This window comes from Garra rufa, chromosome 15 (assembly GCF_049309525.1).
Source record: "Garra rufa chromosome 15, GarRuf1.0, whole genome shotgun sequence".
Taxonomy (NCBI): domain Eukaryota; kingdom Metazoa; phylum Chordata; class Actinopteri; order Cypriniformes; family Cyprinidae; genus Garra; species Garra rufa.
In genome coordinates this window covers 8157461-8175485 of record NC_133375.1, presented here as the reverse complement: position 1 = coordinate 8175485, position 18025 = coordinate 8157461, and the positions used below count along the sequence as shown (strand labels likewise).

The 18025-nt window shown below is 36.3% G+C and overlaps 1 protein-coding gene across 1 annotated transcript; it reads right to left on the bottom strand.

The window, feature by feature from the left end:
- Positions 1 to 312: 312 nt before the first annotated feature.
- mthfr (methylenetetrahydrofolate reductase (NAD(P)H)) lies at positions 313 to 17846 on the bottom strand. The gene is made up of 12 exons (XM_073818568.1): positions 17745 to 17846; positions 16515 to 16758; positions 14646 to 14884; positions 14181 to 14291; positions 13798 to 13991; positions 10368 to 10618; positions 8596 to 8730; positions 8319 to 8499; positions 6262 to 6444; positions 5505 to 5606; positions 5306 to 5425; positions 313 to 5070 (listed from the first exon to the last, which is right to left on the bottom strand). The coding sequence occupies exons 2-12, from the start codon at positions 16751 to 16753 to the stop codon at positions 4852 to 4854; spliced, it is 1974 nt and encodes a 657-aa protein (XP_073674669.1). The 5' UTR covers positions 16754 to 16758; positions 17745 to 17846; the 3' UTR covers positions 313 to 4851.
- Between the last annotated feature and the right edge of the window lie 179 nt (positions 17847 to 18025).

Sequence of the window (18025 nt, the reverse complement as noted above, 5' to 3'; positions counted from 1 at the left end):
TTGGAAAATTCTATCAAGATATTTCAATCCTATTAGAAAAAAAACAAAACTGATATTTGGCTAACACTTTATTTTAGTGTCCTTGTTATACATGTTCTCACTAATGACAGTAAAATTATGCATAATTACAAACAATTATCCCTAAACCAATCCTAACCCCACAGTAATTTGTTTTTTGTTAAACTGGAAATCAGTTTAAAAACAACCCAATTTGTTTCAGGCAACTTAACAATATGATAACCAAATTACTGATTGTGATAGTAATTATTGCTGATGGATTACTCATACTTGTTCATTAATTGCAAAATGCTCTGAAGTTAAGAACACAATTTTTATTGAAAATATTTATTGCAGAATACGAGTGCAACAGCTGAGTAAACTGTTTAAAACTTAAAAATGTTTAAATGTAGAGAGCTTAAAAACACCCAGATATGTAATGGATTCTTACACACATATAGAGAAAACAACCACACCAATGAGTAATGCTGAAAAGAAAAAAATCACCTATAAATGAATATGTGTAATAACCATGTTTAAGCGATGACGTTTGCACATGCCTGTTCAAGCAAAAACTCGGTCAAGTTCACACCGTTGGCTTCCTTCCAACAAGTGTAATGTTTCATGTGACGGGGCGATAAGACGACGCACGTGGATTCGAATGTGTGCAGCTGTTGAAGTAACTTCACCCCTTCAGGTTTAACGTAACATCTGCTGATGGCAGCGCACCAATCCTTCACCATTATCAACAGCAGTGCGTCCAACAGAGGCATGGACTTTGAGATTTAGATGAGCTCCAAATATAAATGTTATGTGATTCCAAGCAAACAAATGATTCAGTGATAATGTTGAACGTGGACAGCGGGGGAAGAGCGCGTTTATTGAGCTCTCTATTGCCAGCAGAACAAAAATGGCCAGACTACTTCAAAAACAAAACAAAAGGGGGAAATAATAAAGGAAAGGCCGAATATGAAAAGAATAAAAAGTCAAATCTTTAGATTAATAATGGCACCACATTGCCACTGATTACAATAGTAATCAAAATTTACCACTGTCACAAACCAATTACTCCTCTAGTATAGACTTTAGAAAACGGTAAGATAAAATCTTACAAAACCTGTCTGGCTTTACAATGATTTTCATTATTTTCATTAGGAACAAACACTGTAACAAATTTAAATAGTACATTTTTTATATATCATGATAGTATTTTCTTTTTTTTAATACAGAAATGATCATCAAAAGTAAAACATCCAAATGCATTAGGGTAATGAGAATTTAGAGTGAAAATTTTCAGGAAAATTGGAAATCTTTCAAGGGATAGTTCACTAAAAAATAAATCAGAAGCATTCACTCAACCCATGTTGTTCTGAACAAAACTTGTGCATTTTTATCCATCTGTTGAAAGTCAATGCATGCAAAACCTTTACATTTTACAAAGTACATAAAGACAATGTAAAAATTTTCTTGCATGCATCTTATGAAAAGATTGAATTTTGCATGCATTTTATTAAGAGATTTAATTAAGGCTTTTATTCATATATAATCAACACATACATAGAGCACATTAACCACATTTGTTTAACATGCAGAAACTAATCTCATTGGTTCTTGTGGAAGCTCAAATGTGCTTATGTGACACATGAGAACAAACCTCGTTCATACATTAAACATGCATGTTTAAGCTTCCTTTTACCATATTTGATGTGCTTTATTTATGTGTTGATCAATGTAAATTACAAAAAAATAAAAAAATAAAATAAAAAATGGAATTAAATGTGTTTATCATTTAAAGCAATCAGATCTCAGATTGTACTATTTGTTTGCTACAATGTCTTTATGTACTTTTAGAAATGCATGGACTTTCAATGGATTCGACTAAATGAGAAAACATTACACTGCAAAAAATGCTTTTCTTACTTAGATTTTTTGTCTTGTTTCCAGCCATACATCTAAAGAATTCTTAAATCAAGAAGTATTTTCTAGACGAGTAAAAATTGTCTTGTGTGTTTTTGCTTGAAACAAGCAAAATAATCTGCCAATGGGGTAAGGAAAATAATCGTGTTTTCTGTTTAAAATATATATATATATTTTTAGCTTACCCCATTGGCAGATTATTTTGCTTGTTTTAAGCAAAATTTCACTTCATTTTAAATTATTTTTTCTGAAAAAAAAAATAATAATTTTTACTTGTCTAGAAAATCCTTCTTGATTTAAGAATTTTTAGATATTTTGGCTGGAAACGACAAAAAATAAGTAAGAAAAGCATTTTTTTGCAGTCATATGCATTGGAACAACGTAAGTGTGAGTAAATGAGAGCATTTTAATTTCAACAAAATAGTTTTTGTAAAAAAAATAATCTTGATCTTGCATAGAAATATGACCTGTTTGACATAGAATGTGACATGTTTTTATAAGATTCACCTACAAAGTCTTATGAGTGAAATACAGTAGCCATATACTGTATTTTGCGTCCACACGTTTGACCTGCTTACAGGAGTTCCTCATATTCACAGTCAATATCCATGTATGCAATATCCAAAATATTGTCTATAAATAGTTAAAAACGTAGGATAAAAATATAAGAAAACGGCACCCAAAACTCCAAACTTAAGTCCCTTTAAAGATTAAGGCGAATCATCTTCTGTAGTGCTACATTTGTCATAATTTTCCGTATACATTGGCACTGATGATGTTTTAAAGGGTTAGTTCACCCAAAAAATTAACATTAGCCCATTATTTACTCACCCTTAAAGGGATAGTTCACCCAAAAAGGGAAATTTAATGTTTATCTGCTTGCCCCCAGGGCATCCAAGATGTAGCTGACCTTGTTTCTTCAGTAGAACACAACGATTTTTAACTCAAACCATTGCAGTCTGTCAGTCATATAACGGCAGTCAATGAGAACCAAATCTAAAAAAAACATACACAGACAAAACCAAATGAAACCCTGTGGCTCGTGACGATACATTGAGCTCTTGAGACACATAACGATCAGTCTGTGTAAGAAACTGAACAGTATTTATATCATATATCAATTTAGATCACGTTGACGCATCACACGCCTGTTGTGAACGTTGCGGTGGATCAGAGGAAAATAATGATATAAATACTGTTCAGTTTCTTGCACAGACTGATCGTTTTGTATCTTAACACCTCAAAGTATCGTCACGAGCTGCTGGGTTTCATTTGGTTTTGTCTGTGTATGTTTTTTTTACTCTCAAAAAGATTTGGTGCCCATTGACTGCCATTATATGACTGACAGACTGCAACAGTTTGAGTTAAAAATCTTTGTTTGTGTTCTACTGAAGAAACAAAGTCACCTACATCTTGGATGCCCTGGGGGTAAGCAGATAAACATCAGTTTTTTTATTTTTTGGTGAACTATCCTGTTAAGCAAGGCGTATATATGACTTCTTTCTTTTAGACAAATTCAATCCGAGTTATATATATATTAAAAAAATGTCCTGGCTCTTTCAAGCTTTTTTCATGGCAATAAGCAGCTGTTTCTCTTCAACAAGTCAAATGAAGGTCAATGAAAGCACATCCACTCATAATAAAAAGTGATATAAATAAAGGCCTCCTGTAGCGAATCGATGTGTTTTTGTAAGATAAATATCCATATTTAAAACGTAATAATCACTTTAATCTACTTTGCACTCGTTGTACACAGAAGAAGCTCTGGGCAGATGATGATGTCAAGTAGAGAAATCAAAACAAAACAAAACAGCGGTCATGGATTAGAATTACAAAACGAGGATTTGTAAAGAAGAAAATGTCAGAGGATTTCGATATAAGCCAAGAGGAGACTGGTTTTCCTTTGCTAAAGTAAGGAAGCTTCCTTTGTTTCTGTAAACGAACAGTGGGTTTCACGAGACTCACAGGCGCATACATAAACTAGATTAAAGTATTATGTTTTAAAGGAGTAGTTCACTTTCAGAACAAAAATTTACAGATAATGTACTCACCCCCTTGTCATCCAAGATATTCATGTCTTTCTTTCTTCAGTCGTGAGAAAATTATGTTTTTTGAGGAAAACATTTCAGGATTTCTCTCCATATAATGGACTTCTATGGTGCCCCCAAGTTTGAACTTCCAAAATGCAGCTTCAAAGGGCTCTAAACGATCACAGTTGAAGAAAGAAGGGTCTTATCTAGCGAAACGATTGGTTATTTACTAAAAAAAATGATGATTTATATACTTTTTAACCACAAATGCTCATCTTATCTAGCTCTGTGTGTACTCTGTGTAGTGATATATATATATATAGAGAGAGAGAGAGAAAATAACCGATCGTTTCGCTAGATAAGACCCTTCTTATCTAGCGAAGTCCATTATATGGAGAGAAATCCTGAAATGTTTTCCTCAAAAAACATAATTTCTTTATGACTGAAAAAGAAAGACATGAACATCTTAGATGACAAGGGGGTGAGTACATTATCTGTAAATTTTTGTTCTGAAAGTGAACTACTCCTTTAAATATGGATATTTTTCTCACAAAAATGCATTGATTCACTACAGGAGGCCTTTATTCACCCCCGGAGCCATGTGAGGCACTGTGGATGGATGTGCTTTATTGGATTTGTTTTGACCTGTTTTGCCATGATAAAGCTTGAAAGAGCAAGGACATTTTTTAATGCAACTCCTATTGGATTCATCTGAACGAAGCAAGTCATATACGCCTAAGATGGCTTGAGGATGAGTAAATAATGGGATAATTGTCATTTTTGCGTGAACTAACTCTTTAAGCTCTGAAAATGACTAAAAATACTGTTTTGTTACAGTACTCAATATGTGTGTGTGCGTTGAGGCGTCTCAATAGCAGCGCAGGCAGAGTTTGCGAGTTCTGTGATGCTACAATTCACTTCCCTCATCCTGAGTTGCTTGAGGGGAGTCCAGGAGTGTGAACATGTCTTCAATCACCTGCCACAGGCAGCTGTCGAGTGGGAAGTCGTTGTCCACCAGGTTGACGAGGAAGTAGTTGTCATGGATGTACTGAATGATCATGCGTGAAGGAGACTCTTCCTCGTAGAGCTTCGCCCATTGTTCGATCCAGAGCGCAAAAGCCTCGTCCTGTGGGAACAGACAGACCTTAGCTGGGTTTCGTGTTTAGATTATCTTTTACTACTACAGCAGAGAGTCTTATCAGTGAGACAATAACAGTGAGTTAATGTCTGTAAGAGTGCCAGGGCTGTCTTAACTGGGACAGAGTACAAATGTGAGGTCAGTGAGGACTTTGGAAGTGTCACCTAGATCTAATAAGTTTGCTTAGTGGTTGCTAGAGTGTTCGAAGTGGAAAAAGCATTACCTTCCAGTACATAAAGCTGACTGGATCCACCACGGTGGGCTGGATGATCTCTCTGCCGGGGAATATGCCCCATGTCACAGCGTTGGGCTGCATATCATGAGCATTTGTAATATTCTTGCCCTAAAAAGAAAGGATGTCATAATATCAATATTAAAAATTGAGATTGTGTGACGTAATCTTGTTCTTGTACTGGATTTACCTTAACATTGACTATATGGTAGTTCACACGAGGTTCATATTTCTTCAGCACCTGCAGAAGTGCAGTAACATTTTCGCTGGATGTGAAAAACTCCAGGTAAGCCTAAAAATAAAGAGGTAAAAATAAAGACGTTAAAGTCAATTCCAAATAAACCTAAAAGATAATAAACCCCAAAATAAACCCACAAAACAGCAAGTGCATAGTTCCCACATTATCACAAGCATAAGTAGATCTAATAAACACATTTATACTATGAATTTTCCTGACAGTATCATTGTAGCAGGTTTTTTTGGTAACTTACTTAACTATTTTAGTTTGTTTTATATATTTTCAGTTTAAATTTATTTATTTTTTAGCTATTTTAGTACTTCAAATTAAACTAAAGTAAAATGAAAAATGATTCCTAGCTGAAAAAGTTTTTATATTTAATTTTTTGTTTCAGTTGAAGTTCTTTTTTTTTTATTAATGATTTTTTTAATAGTTTTAATTGTAAAATGTACAATTCATTCAGTGTTTATTTACCATGTTCCAAACCTATATGACTTCAACACAAAAAATTATCTTAACTCCATGTACCTTTATGGTCATTTTCTGGCCTTAACAAATCCAGTCCCTGTTCCCCTTTGATTGTATGGAAAACAGCAGTTACCTCATTCTTGAAAACATTTTTTTTTTACATTCCACAAAATAAAATATGCCTGAATATTCATTTTCAGTGGTCTATTCTTGTAAAGCGGTTGTGTATTTTTGTGCTGACCTTTTGAAAGACGTATCCCCCTGGAGGGCCCCAGCCCACAATGGGGTCGGATGAGGGTTTGCCGTTAATGTTGGGTTGAGAGTTAATGGTCAGAACACCCCTGCGGTTCACCTTCTCCAACTCATCCTTCAGCAGGTTGGTCTCTGAAGCCAGAGGATCGTCATTCCACGGCAGACACATGACCTACAGAAATCAGAAAGATGCATGCAAAATTGGAGTTGTTTACGTAATTTGGAGCATATTTAGGAGCAGTGTTGGGGTAACGCATTACAAGTAACGCGAGTTACGTAGTAAGATTACTTTTAGTAACTAGTAAAGTAACGCATTACTTTTTTATTTACTAATAACTTTCAAAAATGTACCGCCAGTTACTTTTTGTTTCCTTTATGCATTTAATCCCATTTTATTAACCAATGTCTTTGCTGCTGACATTTGTTGATCCAGTTCAACCATACTAATAAGGAAAACTTACTTTAGATTAACTAACATTTGTGCTTCATTTTTCTCATTGCTGAAGAGTGATGAACTTCCTTCTCCTACAGTTCTACTGTACAGACATGAATTTACTTTTCCTTCAGCCTTAGGTTTATTTGTGAAGGGGCTTTTGCATAACTTTTTTTATTTTAAAAACAAACAAGCAAGCCCTGTTTAGATGTAAAAAGTAACGCAAAAAAAAAGTCATGATTGTAAGATATAAACTTGCAATTCTGACTTTATCTTGCAAATGCAAGTTTATATCTCACAATTCAAACTTTTTTTTCCTGCAATTCTGACTTTTTTTTTAGAATTGTGAGACATAAACTTGCAATTGCGGGTTATAAAGTCAAAATTTAAGGGGGAAAAAAGAAGCCTTTTTAAGTGTTGCAAATTTTTTTCTCACAAATTTTGACTATTTCTCTATTTTGTATCACGCAATTCTGAGAAAATAAGTCAGAATTGCAATTTATATCTCACAATTCTGACTTTATAACTCACAATTGTGGTATACAAACAACATGATACAAGTTCACAACTGTAAGATATAAACTTGCAATTCTGACTTTATCTTGCAAATGCAAGTTTGTAATTCGCAATTCTGACTTTTTTCTCACAATTGCGAGTTTATATCTCACAATTCTAATCTTTTTTTTTTTCTTCTCAGAATTGTGAGACATAAACTTGCAATAGCGGGTTATAAAGTAATCTTTTGAGGGGGAAAAGAAGACATGTTCTCAGTGTTGCCACTTTATATCTTACAAATTTTGACTATTTCTCACAAATGTTTACTTGTATCTGAGAAAATAAGTCAGAGTTTCAATTTATCTCACAATTCTGAATATATAACTCACAATTGCATCACAATTGGGGTATATAAACTCGCAATTCTAAAAAAAAAGGCACAATTGTAAAATAAAACTTGCAATTCTGACTTTATCTTGCAAATGCAAGTTTGTGTTTCGCAATTCTGACTTTTTTTCTCACAATTGCGAGTTTATATCTCACAATTCTAATATATTTTTTTTCTCAGAATTGTGAGAAACTTGCAATTGCGGGTTATAAAGTCATATTTTGAGGGGGGGAAGTAGACATGTTCTCAGTGTTGCCAGTGTATTTCTCACAAATTTTGACTATTTCTTACAATTGTGAGTTTATATCTCACAATTCTGACTTTTTTTCTTGCAAATCTGACTTTTTTTCTCAGAATTGTGAGACATAAACTTGCAATTGCGGGATATAAAGTCAAATTTTAAGGGGGAGAAAGAAGACATGTTCTCAGTGTTGCCAGTTAATACCTATATTTGTGTGGTATATAAACTCACAATTCTGAGATGATAAAACAAACCTCTGCACATCAGTCGTGACATCATTTGGCAACCGCAAATAATTAACTTTGTGTTGCTCCAAACAACACCCCTTCATAACAAGTTGTTCCTCGCCTTGACTTGTTTGGTTCATGTTGTGCTTTTGTTTGACTCTGCGTTCCTTAATAAATCATACTAAACCTAGCAGAACTCTCCCGATACATTTAGCATCCAGCTGTACATGTCTGTATACTGACACTGGCTCTACCACTCTACCTTGTGTCCTTTGTTGTTTGTCTGGCCGATGATGTAGTTGGTGAAGACTTCATAAACACTCTCTTCGTTCATTAGTTCCTCACCCCACATCTGCAGGAGGGCCTCTTTCGGGGACTTACTCTTCAGGTAGAACAGGTAGTAGTCTGTCAGCTCACCAAAAGCTGGTGAGGAGGAGTTACCCCTGACAAGATGGCAGACATGGTAATTCATTTTTGGCCTCTACATCTTCACCTACCCAAACTCAGAACATGTGGAGGAAATGTTTCAATGTATTTACCATCTTCCATTGGGGAAATCATCCCAGTCCTGAGTTCTGTAGATGTAGCTTTTGGGACGGGAAGCCCAGAAGATTGGCCTGACGTCTTCCACCTTACGTTTGGGATGAGCGCTGACGGCCCAGGGCAGAGGTCGCCTAAAGGTTAACACGATTAATGCAAAAATGTGAATCTCATAAAACACGTCAAAAACACATTTAGGCCACACTGTACCCCAAAAATCTGTGTTTTTTTTCATGCACCTCGGTCAAGTTTGAGATTTTAGGCTTTTTGTTTTTTCATAGTGTTTTTTCAGACAAAGAAAACATCCAAAAGACACTGTTAAGTGTTTCTTTTACAGCACTTTATCTATTTGTGTCGATAGATTTCAATTACAATCCATATTTTTCAAGACTGTTTTCTCAAAATGATTTTTTTCTCCTACACTGAGCCATAAATATCCACTTCAGAAACACTTACAAACACCAAACTTTACATTTTTATTCCTGTCTATATGCTGAAGGCTTTTACAGAGGGATTTGTTCATATATGATTTGCTTGATTAAAAAAAATGTATTCCCCATTAACTGCGAAATATATTGTTTTCTGTCTGTTCTAAGTATTTCTGAATTATGGAGTGACAAAATGAGGTTCCCTCTGTAAAACATTTGACTTTAATGTGTCAAAAATATTAAAAAAGAATTTTGAAACTGACTTCATCCAGTGTTTAGATTTTTGTACTAGAAATGTATGCAAATTAACGCATATTTCATTAAATAATGCTCATTTGCACATTTAAACCTAACATTTGAGAAAACTTGTAATACAAAAAATGTTTGCAATTATCACTGTAATCATTTAACTGGGTAAGTAAGGTGATAACTATTAGTTAATTTTTTACCCTATTCACCTGCAGTGTCTCGCCTGAATTTTAATTTTTAAACTTTAACCTTTAATTTACAACTTTTATCATACTGATGTTTTCAGAATAATTAAGCACATTTAATTTGTTAAATATTTTAATGTTTTATACTTAAAATGTTAAGTATAAAATATTAAAATACTAAATGAAAAATAAATAAATAGATAACTACATAATGTGTTACATTTCTTTTTACTGGAATACAGATAAAGTATAAGCCCTATGACACAATAATGATTATAATTCCACATTTTTTTTTAAATTGAATATTAGTGTCTTATAATATATTGCTGGTGCTGTTATAATATAAATACCCCCTTTCTGTATTTTGTTCAAATGGTTAAATAAAATTTTAGTAATCAAAAAGTGTATTTGATTAACTGAAAGTATGAAATGCATACAACGTTTCAATAAAAGTAAAAAAATAAATAAAAATAAATAAACATATGGTTGTACGAATACAAAACTGCATAACTGATAAACGGTACAGCACTAATTTTTGATTTATTCTTCCAAAATTTTCCAAATTCTATGTAATACTTGTAAATTCCATTTTTATGTCTGGATTCCATGATTCCATGCCAGCCACCACATAAATCATAGGGCCTATTATACAAAAGCAATACAGAACTTGAGGCCCCGGTTCCAGTGATTTAACATGAGCCTTCATGTCATGCTTTATAACCCTTATAACCATGGTAAAATCACTGTAATGCACAGCCTCTTATATCTTTAATAAGCAAGGACATTTAAGTTACAATCCATGTTGCATGTGGACACGTTCTACTGTCACCAATGTGCAGCATGATGTAGTCAAAGTTAGAAAAGAACAGTAGCAGTTTTTCACATTTTCAGAATTATTCAGGCACTCACCGTGGATCCTCTGCCCATAAGCCCAGCTGTCTGAGCACTTCTATGGTGGCCACCTCTCTGTTGAGCGTGTAAAAGTGCAGGCCCGGGACCTCTCCACTAGCCAGAAGAACCTTACACATCTCCACCGCCTGCTGGATGCCATAGTTGCGAATGGCAGCGTCGTTATCCTTGATGGGCTCGATCACCTGCTTGATCTCCTCCGGCACTTCCAGTTTGGAGAGTTTGACCAGCTGACGGAGTGAGTGATACCCCTGCGCAAACAACAGATAATCAAACTTTGAAGAATTTGAAGAATGAAGTCCGTACAAAGTCTTCTAATTACTATTTTGTAAGAGAAATTCACTGAAGTCCAATATGTTATTTTCATCCACAACATGTTATAAAACATCATTTGTGCATCTGTAAATAATGCATCTGGTCCACTTATGACATCAAATCTGATGTGAGGTAACTAATCTGAATGATCATATGCACAAATTAAATTAACTGCGGGGAAAATGTGAATAACTGCTTATATTGTCATATACTTTTATGTGTTTTGGAGGCGGCGTGGCTTTGGAGAGCAATTTGCTGGAAGGGTGAGATCTTATGCTTTTAAATTAAAGCTTGCTATCTACCATATTTTTCCTGTTAGAGCAGGCATGGCCATTTGTAAATTTTATGAGTTTGCTTTCTAGTCTCATGTGCATCCAGCCATTTTTTGCTGTACCAAACAGCTTGATTTGCTGCTTGATATTGCAAATTGGTGTGTCTTACCATATTATCTTAATGTATTATATTAATTATGAACACACTGGTTTGTAGTGTAAACTGTTTTACCGTTTACTGCATGCGGTTATTCTTCTTGTGATTTTCCTATAGCAACTAATGAACCAGAAGTTTCGCCCATAGCCTTACTTCCGGGTTGAAGAATAAGGTAGATTGGTGCTGTTATTTTGAGTTTTCCAGTATGAATGTGAGATCCTAAAATCTCACAAAAACAAGTTATATGAGTTGTTTGAGGATGTGAATGCTTTGGCTATTGATACGGCCTGAACGCACCTCAACATACTGATAAATAAATCACATAATTTATTGTACACATGAACTACAGTCGTGGCCAAAAGTTTTGAGAATTACATAAATATTGGAAATTGGAAAAGTTGCTGCTTAAGTTTTTATAATAGCAATTTGCATATACTCCAGAATGTTATGAAGAGTGATCAGATGAATTGCATAGTCCTTATTTGCCATGAAAATGAACTTAATCCCGAAAAAAACTTTCCACTGCATTGTTAAGAAGGCTTCAGGGCGTCCAAGAAAGTCCAGCAAGCACCAGGAACGTCTCCCAAAGAGGATTCAGCTGCGGGATCGGAGTGCCACCAGTGCAGAGCTTGCTCAGGAATGGCAGCAGGCAGGTGTGAGCGCATCTGAACGCACAGTGAGGCCAAGACTTTTGGAAGATGGCCTGGTGTCAAGAAGGGCAGCAAAGAAGCCACTTCTTTCCAAAAATAACATCAGGGACAGATTGATCTTCTGCAAAAAGTATGGCGAATGGACTGCTGAGGACTGGGGCAAAGTCATATTCTCCGATGAAGCCTCTTTCCGATTGTTTGGGGCATCTGGAAAAAGGCTTGTCCGGAGAAGAAAAGGTGAGGATATATTTTAGAGTAGTCAATGTGCAGCTTGTATAGCAGTATAGATTTACTGTCCTCTGAAAATAACTCAACACACAGTCATTATTGTCAAAATAGCTGGCAACAAAAGTGAGTACACCCTATGTGCACAGGTTTTTGTTGGGATCCTCTTCCACTCCTCACAGAGCTGCTGGATGTTAGACACATGGTGCTTCTCCACCTACCACTTAAGGATGCCCCACAGGTGCTTAATAGGGTTCAGGTCTGGAGACATACTTGGCCACCCCATCACCATCACCTTCAGCTTCCTCAGCAAGGCAGTTGTCATCTTGGTGTGTTTGGGGTCGTTATCATGTTGGAAAACTGCCGTTCTGCCTAGTTTCTGGAGAGACGGCATCATGTTCTGCTTCAGAATGTACGGTACATAATGAAATCTATGTTTCCCTCAATGAACTGCAGCTCCCCAGAACCAGCAGCACTCATGCAACCCCAGACCTTGATGCTACTACGACCATGCTTGACTGCAGTACTCCTCACCAGGGCATTGCCACACATGCTACACACCATCTGAGCCAAACATGTTTATCTTATAATCTCATCAGACCACAGGACATGGTTCCAGTAATTCATGCTCTTGAACAGGTTGTCTTCAGCAAACTGTTTGTAGGCTTTCTTGTGAACCAGCTTCAGATGAGGCTTCCTTCCTTTCCTATGCAAACCGACTTGTTGCAGTGTGTGAAGTATGGTCTGAGCACTGACAAGCTGACCTTCTACTTCTGCAACCTTTAAAGCAATGCTGGCAGCACTCATGCATCTGTTTTTTGAAGCCGGGTTCTGCACCTGAAGCACAGAACGAGTGCTCAACTTCGTTGATCGACCCTGGCAAGGCCTGTTCTGAATGAAACCCATCTTGGAAAACCTCTGTATGACCCTGAGCACTGTAGTGTAACTCGGTTTCAGGGTGTTACTGAACTTCTAATAGCCTTGGCCATCTTTGTGGAGAATAAAAATTATAATTCTCAAATCCTCAGAGAGTTCTTTGCCATGAGATGCCATGTTGAACATCCAGTGGTCAGTATGAGAGAATTGTACTTAAAGCACCTAATTTTAACTGCTCTTATACAAGATACACAACTTTGTATGGTCCTGTCAAATAGACAAAAACATAACTCTTTGCATGGTTAAACAACATACTGCTGTTATCGTTTAGAGTGTACTCACTTTTGTTGCCAGCTATTTTGACAATAATGGCTGTGTGTTGAGTTATTTTCAGTGGACAGTAAATCTATACTGCTATACAAGCTGCACATTGACTACTCTAAAATATATCCAAGTTTCATTTCTATAGCGTTGTCCCTTGAGAAGATATACTAAAATGGTTGCTGAAATGTGAGGGGTGTACTCACTTTTGTGAGATACTGTAGGTGAAGTACTTTAACCATTGTGCTGTATTAAAAATCCCTTACCTATTTTTTGTTCATGGTCAAAAAATTATAATTTTCAGATAACAGGGTCAAACTGACCGATACATATGAGTGGTATCTTATAGATAACCAGTGGTTTGTTTTAGATAACCAGTAGTCTTATCTAATATGACCTAAAATATAATGCAATAAACACATTAATCACAGCATTGCATAAATTCACAGTAAAAAGACAGTCTATTATTAATTTTGACAAGGTGCATAAGACTAACAATGGCCTTTAATTGCTCTTTTGCAATGACATGATATCATATGACCAATGTTTGCTTGATAAGATAATTGGATGGCTTCCAATCACTGAAGTTTGAGTCTGTTCATGTATTCATGTACCTGGATGGGAAAGATTCCTGGGAGAATGGGGCAGGTAATGCCAATGGCCCGGCAGTCTTTGACGAATTTAAGGAAGCTTTCTGCCCTGAAAAAGAGCTGGGTGACGATGAAGTCTGCACCAGCATCAACCTTCTCCTTCAGGTGCCTGAGATCATCTTCATAGCTCGCAGCCTCTGGGTGGCCCGTGGGGTAACCTATCATTACAAATGCATTGAGCTAGTAAATTTTAGAATTGCATGCAAAAATGTCCCTTAATGGATCCTGCTTCAATGCAAGTCTATGGGTTTTTTCACCAACTTTATCATCCACCAGGTAATGGCAATGACAATAGTGATTATTTAGCTTAGCAAACACCAATAATTTCTTGTCTATCTAATGCTCACCTGCAACACAGATATCAAAGTAGTCATCAAATTCACAGCGAATGTGCTTGACTAGATCTGTAGCATAGTTGAAACCACCATCTTCCTCCACCCAATCTTCCCCAATAGGATCTGGAGAAAAAAAGGACAATTCTGGTCAAATCAGATGTGCTCATGATGCATGACTGTTACAAAAGCTGTAGATTCATGATAGTGGATGAACTATTAGTATTGAAAAGTATAAATAGTTCAAACATAGTGTGAAGTTCAATCCATTTAAAAATAGACTACTTTACATATATTACAGTAAAATAGCTGCTGCATTTCACAAGTGTTTCAAATCAGTCACTTATCAGGACCCATGACTATTAGGAAGCCACCATAGAAGGGTTTAAAATAGAGCGGATTTGTTTTTTGAAAATGTCACACTGAAAAATGTGTGGTTTGGACCTAAGTAACAGATTTCAGATTAGTCACAGTTCATACCTCCTCTCAAGGCCATGATATTCTTTAGGCCAAGCCTCTTGGCTTTATTTAAATGGGCTGTTATTTTGTCTTTCGTCTGATTGCAACATGTCAAATGCAGGACGCTCTCCAGGCCACAGTAATTGACGGCTGTGCTTGCAATCATCATGGAGGACGTTTCTTTATCTGAGCCCGGATCTCCAGCCGGATGCCAAGTGACATCAATGAAGAGAGGACCTCCAGAACCCATTCGGTCAAATCTAACACACAAAGAACAAAAAGACCATTCAATACCATTCATTTTCGCACAATAATAACGTGTCAAAAGACAAACATACAGGGGTTGGACAAAATAATGTAAACACCTGGAAATAAGGCATTGCTACATTTTAAAGTTATTTTACCACCGTTGGGCTATTCTACTAACATGTTTGACAAAATATCCAAGGCATTTAATCAAAAACCTTTATTTTGTGGAAAACACAGTGATCAAAATTAGAGAACAGTAATGTATGCATTTTGGTGAATCTTCGGTGAATCTCACATACATATACTGTATATGTGTGTGTGTATTTATACAGTGGTTTTTGAAAGTTTTTTCTACAATTTAAAAAGTTTTTTTCAACTTTTCTGCATAAATATGATCCAAAACAGAATCAGATTTTCACACAAGTCCTGAAAGTTGACATAGAGAACCCAATCAAACAACTGAGACAAATATACATTCTATATATTTTTTTCTGGAAGATAATCCAAAATACATATCTGTGAGTGGCGAAAGTTTGTGAATCTCTAGGATTAGCAGTTAATTTGAAGGCAAAAATATGGTCCATCTGTTCAGAGGTGTTTTCAATCACTGGGATGACTATCAGGTGTCAGTCAGTCAGTGTGTGCCCTGTTTTATTTTAAGAACAGGGATTTATCAAAGCCTGAGTATGTTTGTGGAAGTGAATCATGGCGCCGAACAAAGAAGATCTCTGAGTACCTCAGAAAAAGAGTTGCTGTTGCTCATCAGGCTGAAAAACGGTTACAAAATCTCTAAAGAGTTTGGACTCCACAAAACCACAATCAGATTTTCAAATGGACCAAATTCCAAATTCAAGACCATTGTTAACCTCTCCAGGAGTGGTTGACCAACAAAGATCACTCCCGAGCAAGATGTGTAATAGTCCATGATGTTCATGGAGAACATTGAACAACCATGGTGTACATGGCAGAGTTGCAAGGAGAAAGCCACTGCTCTCCAAAAAGAACACTGCTGCCATCTGACAACCAGGGAATTTGAGAAATGGTTTAAATAAGTAACTTATCCCATCTTGAAAAATGGTGGTGGTGGTGGTGGTGTTATCATGGTTTGGGTCTGTTTAACTGCATTTGGGACAGGATGGTTTGCCATCATTGATGGAGCAATGAATTCTGAATTATACCTGCGCATTCTAAAAGAAAATGTCAGGGAATCTTTTCGAGAACTGAATCTGGAGAGAAAATCCATCATGCAACAAGACAATGATCCCAAATAAAATTTCTTACAAGACATAGTGCAGGACTGATTAGAAGTTACAGGAAAATCTTAGCTGCAGTTATTGCTGCAAAAGGCGGTCACACTGGATACTGAAAGCAACAATTCAAATACTATTGCCACTGACAGATATACTGTATAACACTGTAATTTTTGTTAATAAATAAATTACAAAGGATATTTGTTTGATTGCATTCTCAACTTTCTGAACTAAAAACTTAAAATCTGATGACCTTTTGGGTCATATTTATAGACAATTCTCAAAGGTTCACAAACTTTCAAACAACACTGTATTTGTTCATTTTTATTTATGACACAGATATATTTTACGTGAGATTACAAAAACAAATCAGCAATTTTTGCTGTCTTACCTAGAGATAAGATTGACAGCTCCAGGCGCTGTGCGAGGTGGGAAGAACTCCAGGGAGAACCAGCGGTCCCCAGACTCAATCCGCCGCTTCATCTTGTCCCGCAGCCGGTCACTACGATCGGCGTCCAGCACCGGGGTCGAGCACCTGGAGCTCTCTTTGGAGCTCTCTCCACTGTTACTGACCCCGCTGGAGTCACTCTTAGAGGACTGCCAACCAATGTCAGCTCTTTGGTTCACCATGTTTCCTGTGCCCAGGGTTGAAAACTCATTGAACTCATACTGTTAAGCAGTCATCTACTAAGGCCCGGTTTCACAGACAGGGCTTTAGAATAAACCAGGATTAGGCCATAGTTCAATTAATTTAAGTATTTTTTTATAAACTTGCTTAGAAAAAAACACTGATGTGCATCCTGAGACAAAGCAAAGGCACTGATATATTTTAAGATCAGCCAGTGCAAGTTTCTTTCAGTTGAAACAGCTCAGATTTACATTTAAGTCTAGGATTAGGATTAAGCCTTGTTTGCAAAACCTGGGGGTATGTGTTAATGTACATACTTGGATGTAATGGCTTTTTGTCCCAGTGGAAATGTCAGTCCCACTGAATTGTGGGATTATCCAGAACAGCATGTTCTTATACTATGCATATAATATTTGAATATATAAACTGTGTAAAATTACAAAACATTATTTTAGTAATAAACGTGATTAAAGACATTATATTATTATATTTTAGTAAATAGCTTTTAACACTTTATCACGTTTTTATTTCAAGTTTACTACTTGAATATTTATTACTGACAGCTAAATGATATTGTTACGTTGACACGTTATCAGTTATGACATATACACGTGTTATCCCAAAACATAGCTAGCTGTTTAGTAATTGCTCTCATATTAGTCTTATATATTATTCTTAATATGCTATTTTCCGACTGCATCAAGTTTTATGAGTATATAACGTGTCTCGTTTGACATACAAGGAAGACACGTTCATTTTAATGGATGTTGTTGCAAGTTACATTTCTTAAAAAGACAATTAGTGATTTATATGTCATGATAACTCGCTTTAGAATTAATTTGTGCATCTTTCGATATTGTCCATAGCTTGAATGTATTTAGAGCCGGACATGCGGTTCTGCATTATTGCAGCGGTCCCTTTAATTAGCCTAACCGAAACCGAAACAAGTCATGTCGACCATGTAATAATATAAAAACCCATTTCCTCCATTACCTTCAACCTTTTCCCAATCCACCAGGAGTTATGAAGGGGAGAGTGCAGTCCCAGGGCGGCGCTGTACCCGAGCTTTGGCTAAACGGCGTGTGCGGGTAGCATGGACGACAAAGAGGCTGGTATTACAACAGACCACGCCCCCTTTGTGCAGGGCACGCCCACTCTCTACCAAAGGACCTTCCCATTGGATGCAGGGTCTGTCATCGCGTGTGATGTAAACACACCACATATACTCATTAATAATTAAATAAGCTACAAGCGCAGATGCGCACGTCCACACA

Bases quoted from the DNA above. Each gene is read 5' to 3' on its own strand.
- mthfr (XM_073818568.1), bottom strand. From the start codon at position 16,753: ATGGTGAACCAAAGAGCTGACATTGGTTGGCAGTCCTCTAAGAGTGAC. The intron at 14,885-16,514 runs GTAAGACAGCAA...TTTGTGTGTTAG, and splicing joins GCTGTCAATCTTATCTCTAG to ATTTGACCGAATGGGTTCTG. The intron at 14,292-14,645 runs GTATGAACTGTG...TTTTTTCTCCAG, and splicing joins TATCATGGCCTTGAGAGGAG to ATCCTATTGGGGAAGATTGG.